Below are 8,873 nucleotides of genomic sequence, written 5' to 3'. Positions count from 1 at the left end.
TATATATATATATATATATATATATTTGTCCAAAATCATGGAGTAGGAGAAAGAGTAGTATAAGTGAAGGGAGAGGAGAGAAAATAGTAATTCAGTGAAGAAGTAGTGAGAGTAATAGCTGTGACTGAGAGAAAGTAATAGCAATGAGAGAGAGGAAGTGCCAAAGAGCACTTCGTGTATCTTCTGTTTTTCTCCATCACAACATATGAACGAGAAAGGAAGGGGTGAAAAAAAGTCAGTGTTTCAACTCTGTGTGAGTATATGTATGTATATGTAAAAGGGAGGTGTGTGTGTGTGTGTGTGTGTGTGTGTGCAATAAAAATGGGATGGTGAACATTTAATGCTGAAAAGAAAAATCAAACAGTATTTCTACTCTATTTGAGTATATGTACGTATGTGTGTGCATGTACAAGGGATGAACGTGAATGTTTGTATGTGTGATTATTATGTACCTTATTTTATACCTTATTTATGTATAAAATACTACAATTAGCCATCGTTTTTGATGGCATGGGGTCAACTAGTATATATATATATATATATGGCAAATGAAAAGCGGAAGATGGAATATATGAGAATTTATTAATCATTGCAATTGTTTTGACACATCTAGCGCAGATCCCTCATGGGTGGGACACTCAACAACTGGTTCAGGACCATCCGGTGGTGCAGATGTATCTCGTCGGGGTGATAAATAGACACGACTTGATAAAATAACAGTTCCGCAATGTACATTCTCATTTTGTAGAATGAAAAGGAGCAAATTGAAGGAAATATCTTCATTAACATAGAAGATCAAAAATAAAATCACAGAAGCAAAAAAGAAACAAACATGTAATACAGCGAGAAAATTATTAAAAACAAACTGTTAACAAATATGGATGTATAAACGTCCTCGGGCAAGCTGCACAGCATGAGTACACTGGCTCATACAAGCATCTACGAAAATGTGAGCATACGTGCACGTGAGGTTTGGTGCACTCATGATCACAAAGTGAGTTAACTATCTACTTGGTGTTTGTAAAAATGAGGAGGTTAAAAGTAAACTTAAGTCATCCATACCTTAAAGTAAATTAAGTTAAGTTAACAGTCACTCGAAATTCATTCCTACTGCATTGTGTGAAAGTACATTTATATGTGTGTAGGTAACTCGATAGTCTTTCAGAAATTCTATTAATGATCTTCTTGTTAGTCCACAGAATAGACAGGGATTCCTCGGAGCAGAGACAGCATGCATCTCTTGGAAATTATGTTGCGTGGTTTTGTGTGCCTTACTATGGACCAAGTTATGCTGTACTTCATTTTATCTTCCTTCAGTTGCCATACAAAATCTGCCAAAGATGTTGAATGTCTCTTAGTGATTGTCTTAAAGCTGGCGACATGTCTATGATAATGATTCTTAAATGAATCAGCATCTGCCCAATGTAAACACACAGCCCTCCCATTGTGTGCACAGTACATTTATATACAAATTTGTACTCATACAGAGATTCATCAAAGGACATTTTGATTTTTCTCTGCATGAGCATTTATTATATTCATTTGTATATATGGCAGTCATGACTCCATTTACCGATGTTACTGTGTTAGCTGTATCATAAGTATTTCTACTACTACGATTTGGTCGTAATTGGTGTTTATCATTGCAGTTTACATCCCCTTGGTTGGTGTTTAGATGCATATGTTTGCTATATCCAGTAGGTGGGTTATTGAACCTTTGCCGCATTTTGCTATTGTTTATGTATGTATGGTTGTTTTGATGTGTGATGGTTGTGATGTTCTCATGATGATGATAGTGATATTGATGCTGCTGTTGATGATGGTAGTGATGACAATGGCATTGAACGTTTTTAGGAATTTTTTGCTTCTGCTTGAGATCATGGTGTTCCCACATTCCTGAGCCTGTGACCTATATTAGCACTTGATATTTTGCAACTGGCTTGTCTCTGGATCATGTCACTAAAGTAGAGAGGGTCTGTGAGGTATTGTGTAAGTCTTACTAGGCTTAAAATTTTAGGGTCTGCAATTGCCGTCGAGGTGACTTTCTGATGCCCGGTCAAATAGGAGGACACTGCAGTGAGCATGAAAGCTGTGGGTGCAAAATTGGGTGAAGCTGACTGAAGGTGCAATAACCCCATGCAAAGCATTGCTGACAATTCGCATGGGAAATGGTCAGTGTATATCTATGAATGTTTGTGAAGGTGCATGGCTCAGTGATTAGAGCTTTTGGTTCACAATCATGAAGTAGCGAGTTCGATTCCTAGACTGGGCTGCGTGTTGTTTTCTTGAGTAAGACACTTTATTTTCATGTTGCTCCAGTTCACTCAGCTGTAGAAATGAGTTGCAGTGTCATTGGTGCCAAGCTGCATCGGCCTTTGTCTTTCCCTTGGATAACATCAGTGGTGTGGAGAGGAGAGGCTGCTGTGCATGGGTGACCACTGATCTCTCATAAACAGCTTTGCCCATGTTTGTGCCTTGGAGCAGAACTTTCTAGGTGCAACCTGATGGCCATTCATGACCGAAGGGGGTCTTTACCCTTTATGAACATTTGCATGTATGAATGTATGTTTGGATGCATGTATATATATATGTATTAATGTATAGGTGTGTCTGTGTAGTTAACAAATTTGCTTCTCAACCAAATGGTTTTGGGTTCAGTCCCATTACATGGCACCTTGGGCAAGTGTCTTCCACTTTCCAAGCATGTGAGTAGATTTGGTAGACAGAAACTGAAAGAAGCCTGTCTTCTACTTAAGTTTCAAGTAAATGTACATTGATTTTAGTTAGGAAGAGCATACTTTTTGACAGCATCAGATATTCATTAGGCTGAAGAACTGTATAATCAGTGTGTGTGTGTGTGTGGTCTTAGATTATAAGAGGGCTACTTAAGTTCCATGCATATATATGTTGATTTTACTCAAGAAGAGCACAGTTTTTGATGGCAACAACAATTCATCAAGCTCAAGAACAATACAGAAAAATGTGTATGCTTCTGCATGTGTGTGTGTGTGTGTAGACATACGTACATACATGCATTCATACATGCATTCATACATGCATTCATACATGCATGCATACATTGGTATATACGTACATACATATAGATACACATACACATATATATGTATATATAAATAGATGTGTGTATTTTTCCCTTGTTAACAATTAACACAGAAAAAAATATATATGTATATATATTTTTTATTCTTTTCTCTAAATATCCCCTTGTAAACACGGTTATAGAGTGTGCATACCGATGTAAACATTGGCAGAAACACATCTTTAGTTCATAGAAGTGATAGCTATCATTATATATAATTTAAACATTAATTTTCTTCTTACATTTCACATTTACTAGATATATCTTTTTCCAAGACTACAGGGTTTTATGTAATATACATATAGTTATATACTTTTCATTTATTTGTTTTTTTCTTTCCTTTACCCTTCCTCTTTCTCAAGGCTACCTTTGACGTTATATCCTCTAATATTTTTTAAAACACACTTAATAGCGTTCAGTTAATCACTATACATATCCATCATTTTCTGTTAAAATGTCTTTTTCACACGTTTCATTTCTTCATTTCCCTGAAGAGAAGATTACATTGTTTTACACCATTTTATTCCTTTGGAATAATACCAGTGATATCTTCGCAACATGTGTCGGAAGTAAAAGAATTTGAATAACATCTATGTTTAACTCCATTTATTTATTTATACATATATATGTATATTTATAATATATTTCTTTTGTTACAGGTATGGCTGGTTACCTTTGTCTTTTACAAAACCTGTTACATCTGATTTGGGACCGCTGAAAATGAGGTACATACACCACCACCACCACCACCATCACCACCACCACCACCACCACCAAACTGTATTCATTTTATTCCTTCCCATTCATCCTTTTTATGTCTTTTCGTTTATTTCTTAGTTATTTGAGGTTTTCATTTGTGACTTTATCATGATTATTATTATTGCTTTTATTACATATTATTGTTATTACATATAAGATGGTAACTTGGCAGAATCGTTAGCATGCCAGGTAAAATGCTTAGTGGCATTTCGTCTGTCTTTACATTCTAAGTTCAAATTCCACCGAGGTTGATTTTGCCCTTTTGCCTTTCCTCCTTTTGGGGTTGATAAAATAAGTACCAGTTGAGCACTGGAGTTGATGTAATTAACTTACCCCATCCCTCAACTTGCTGGCCTTATGCCAAAATTTGAAACCATTATTATTATTACAATCATTTATGGTTTCCTTTCATTATAACTTTATTTAAGCTTCTTTAGTACCGGGCATCCTCCGGAGGCCAAGAGTAGCAAGGGCACTTTTGTTTTGCTATGCATGCTAGAATTATCACCACATTTATTCCAGTTTAGATTGAGAGTGCTTTACGTAGTATATGGACTGTACCCATCAAGATTATCTTTTGTAGTTTACCAGGAGTTTTGGAGTTACCAGGAGTTGCTTGATATACTTCTCAGCTCCCTTCTTTATCATTCCCAACCCACCAATCATTACTGGTATTATCGTAGTACTAAGCTTCCACATTTTTGTGATTTCACTTTGCAGATCTTTATAGTGAGAAAGATTTTCGTATTCTTTTCTTGAGACATTTTGGTCTTGTGGGGCAGACATATCTATTAAGAGACAAGTTCTTCTGTTGTAGTCCTTGATCACAATGTCTGGTCAATTGGAGTCAAGTTTTCTGTCTGCTTGTATTGGGAAGTTCCAAAGGATGGTGACACCCTCACCATTTACTAGTACTATTATTATTATTATTATTACAACTACTACTATTATTATCATCAATATCATTATTGTTATACGCAAGCTGGCAGACTCGTTAGCACTCTGGGCAAAATGCTTAGCGACATTTAGTCAGTCTTTACATTCTGATTCCAAATTCCGCCGAAGACAACTTTGCTTTCATCCTTTTGGGGTCGATAAATTAAGTACCAGTTGCGTACTGGGGTCGATGTAATTGACTTAATCCCTCCTCCAAAATTTCAGGCTTTGTGCCTATAGTAGAAAGGATGCTTATTGTTATTATTATCATTAATATTATTATTAAGGTGGAGAACTGGCAGAATTGTTAGCATGCAGAGCAAAATGCTTACCGGTATTTAGCCCGTTGCTATGTTCTGAATTCAAATTTGACTGAGGTCGACTTTGCCTTTCATCCTTTCAGGGTCGATAAAATGAGTACCAATTGAACACTGGAGGTTGCTGTAATCAACTCCTCCCCACTTCCTCCAAGCTGTCCTTGTAGCAAAAATTTGAAAGAATGATGATGATAATAATAATAATAATAATAATAATAATTGTTGTTTTCTCTCTGATTTTTTTATCCAATAATTTTGAAAAGAGAAAGGTATGTGTATGTGTTTGGCCTGTATAAGACAATGAATGCGTGACAGAGATATACTGTGTTATTTCTGTGTGAGTGAGTGTGTGTGTATGTGTGTGTAGATAGATAGAGAAATGATAGAAAATGGGATGAGTGACAGTCTTTATTTAAAATCACTACAATTGTTTCAATGTATTTTTGCACACATAATACATTGCTGACATGTAGTTTTATCTCTATCACATGTCCCTGTAACTTAGCGGTTTGGCAAAAGAGACCAATAGAATAAGTACTAGGCTTACAAAGAATAAGTACTAGGCTTACAAAGAATAAGTCCTGGGGTCGATTTGCTCGACTAAAGGTGGTGCTCCAGCATGGCCACAGTCAAATGACTGAAACAAGTAAAAGAGTATACATCAAAGGTGTAAATTGCTCCTCCTCAGGCAATTGTTTAAATAGGTCCTTTGTAACATCTTACACCTCAGGTGCATAGTAATGGTTGCACAACATCTCACCAATGTAAAATGGATGTAAAATTGTGTTGAAACAATTGTAGTGATTTAAAATAAAGAATGTTGTTCATTTGATTTTCTATCATTTGTCTGTTTATATAAACTCTATGGATGCTATGAAATTTCTGATGTATATATGTATGTCCAGTAGTAGGATGATTTCCACTGTATGATAACATCAAATAGCCAATAACTTTGGATGGGCTTTGCATAGCATTCTCCAAGGTATTTACTTAAATTCTATTTAATAGTACATATCATCATCATCATCATCATCATCCTCCAGTGTTTTAAATCTGGGTTTTATTCTCATTAACGGAGGTGGCTCGATCTACCTCAATGCCATTGCAACTGCCCTCACACCATCTCACCATCTTGCCTGGTTTTGGGCATCCTCCTTTTTCTAATCAACCCTCCCACACATATATAGTGTGTATATATATATATGTGTGTGTGTGTGTGTGTGTGTGTGTGTGTATAGACACACATACACTCACTAACTACCATCATCACCACAACTGCCACTTCCACCACCATGATCCCACTATAGCTTCTACTGGCACCTAACCACCACCACCAACACCACCACCACCAACACCACCACCACCACTACCACCAACACCACCACCACCAACACCACTACTACCACTACCACCACCACCACCACCTAATGCATGCTTTTCTGTTTTCCAGCTCCCTTGATGACCAACCGCTTACCAATCGCGTAAAAAGTACAGGAGATTTATTAAACAGCCACGAGGGCCATTTAAATGTGCCCCCTAGACGTTCTTCCATCACCAATAATAGCTTCAATGATGGCTCAAACTCTTTGGTAGGTTTTCATTTTTCTCCTCCTACTACACCCATTCTTGACTTGTCTTTATATCTCTGTCTAAAACCTCCTTCCTACCGGTGTGTGTATGTGTGTGTTTGAGTGATGATGGTGAGAAAAAGGACTAGTCTAGTTGTTCAATCTATTGAACAATCTTCTGATTGAAGTAACATGTAAATTGCTGAGTTTTCACAGACAACATGTACGCTTAAAGTAATTCTTAGGTGCAGGTGTAGCTGTGTGGTAAGAAGTTTACCTCGAAAACACATGGTTCTAGATTCAGTCTCACTGCATGACACTTTGGGCATGTGTGTTCTACTATAGCCCTGGGTTGATCAAAGACTCGTGAGTGGATTTGGATGACAGAAACTGAAAGAAGCCTATCATATATATATATATATATATATATATATATATATATATATATATATATATATATATATATATATATATATATATTATGGAAGACAGATACTAAATTATGAGGATAATTGTATCTGTGCTGTGTGTCTTTGGAGTTGTGTTTGTCCCCCATCATTTCTTGACAACCAGTATTGGTTTGTTTACATCCCCACAACTTAGTGGTTCAGCAAAAAGAGACTGAAAAAATAAATACCAGGCTTAATAAAAAGAAGTAATAATAAATATAATAAGGGGTTGATTTGTTTGACTAAGCACTTCCATGTAGTGCCCCAGCATGGCCACTGTCTAATGATTGAAACAAGTAAAAGATGAAAGACGAGATAGTAAAATCAGCACGAGAAAGTTGACACCTTTATAATTACTGGTACAGTTCATCTGAAAAACTTTTTTTTATAATGTTCCCATCAACCCAGCTTCACTCACAAGGTATGTTTTGACCAACAGCACCGTTGTCTTCATAGTCGTTTTACTGTGCACTTTTCCTTGCTTGTATGGGTAGGATAGAGTTTATCAAGGCTGGATACCCTTGCTGTTGCCAACCCTTATCCGTTTCCGGCACGGTAATATTTCCCCGCAGCCAGACATGTTTTCAGGGCAGATTGGAATTGAATGACATTGCTTATATGACAGTGACAATCATTTACAACTGTCACTCGGCGTTAAGACAAGGAGACACAAACACAGACACGTACACACTTGTCCATAATGTGAAAGTAACACCTACATCTCTTTCAGATCATAACATTATAGAATTAATAATGTATGGTCCCAGACAACCCACTGACACCCACCCCATCAGGAGGATTCAAGCCATATCCAACCTGAATTTCCACAGGGCGGACTGGAAGTCAATTCGCAAAGAGATTTGAAATCAAAACTGGCATGATAGCCTTTCCATACAAGACAATGACCTCAAACTAAGTCATTTATGTCAACCATACAAGATATATGCCCCAAATATGTGCCAGAAAGAGAGGCCAGCAAACATGCCAATAGAATTCCCAGAGACAGAAAAATCCTTATGACATAACAAAGGTCTCAAACCAGTTAAATAGAGAACTGGAGATGAGGAAAAGGACTAAATTAAAACTAACACTGTTAGAAATAGAAAACAAGATCAAACTCTCCCATGAAAAGGAGAGAGCAGAGAAGGAGAAGAGAGCAGTAGAAAGCAGAAAAACAAACCCCAAGGCTTTCTATAGATTTGCAAAGGAGTCTGCCATGGCACAGTACAAAATAAGACCCCTATTCCTGCCTAATGGCTCACTGACTGCAGACCCCAAATGGATAAGTGAAGTGCTCAGTGCGCAATTCATGAGTGTTTTCACTTCTCCTCTGAGTCACATGCAAATAAAGAACCCAGCTGATTTCTTTGACAATATCATTCAGCAGAAAAAGAGTGCATCCATTACCTACTTCGACATTGAAGAGGAAGATGTAATAGTGGCCATAAATGAAATGAGCTCAAATTCGACAACTGGCCCCGATGGTTTCCCAGCTGTTCTCCTAAAGTCATGTAAACAAGAATTAGCGGGACCACTCCGGATACTCTTCCAGAGTTTCCTTGCAAGTGGTAAACCTCCCAAAAAGCTGAATGAAGGCACCATATGTCCTATCCATAAAAGTGGAAGCAGAGCAGAGGCTGGGAACTACAGGCCCATCTCTCTGACTTCACATATTAGCAAAGTCATGGAACGAATTGTCAGAAGGAGGTTGATTGCGTTCCTAGAAGAAAATGACTTGCTGAAT

The 8,873-nt window shown here is 37.2% G+C and overlaps 1 protein-coding gene across 1 annotated transcript in view; it reads left to right on the top strand.

The window, feature by feature from the left end:
- The window catches only part of LOC106877308 (brain-specific angiogenesis inhibitor 1-associated protein 2-like), a 138,507-nt gene that overhangs the window by 110,167 nt on the left and 19,467 nt on the right, over nucleotides 1-8,873 (top strand). The window contains exons 13-14 of the mRNA XM_014926177.2: nucleotides 3,760-3,825; nucleotides 6,563-6,701. Coding sequence (XP_014781663.1) covers nucleotides 3,760-3,825; nucleotides 6,563-6,701 — 205 coding nt within the window. The remainder of the gene's footprint in view (nucleotides 1-3,759; nucleotides 3,826-6,562; nucleotides 6,702-8,873) is intronic.

This window comes from Octopus bimaculoides, chromosome 5 (genome assembly GCF_001194135.2).
Source record: "Octopus bimaculoides isolate UCB-OBI-ISO-001 chromosome 5, ASM119413v2, whole genome shotgun sequence".
Lineage (NCBI taxonomy): Eukaryota > Metazoa > Mollusca > Cephalopoda > Octopoda > Octopodidae > Octopus > Octopus bimaculoides.
Note: the sequence above shows the minus strand (reverse complement) of the source record. Positions and strands in the feature narration are given on the sequence as shown.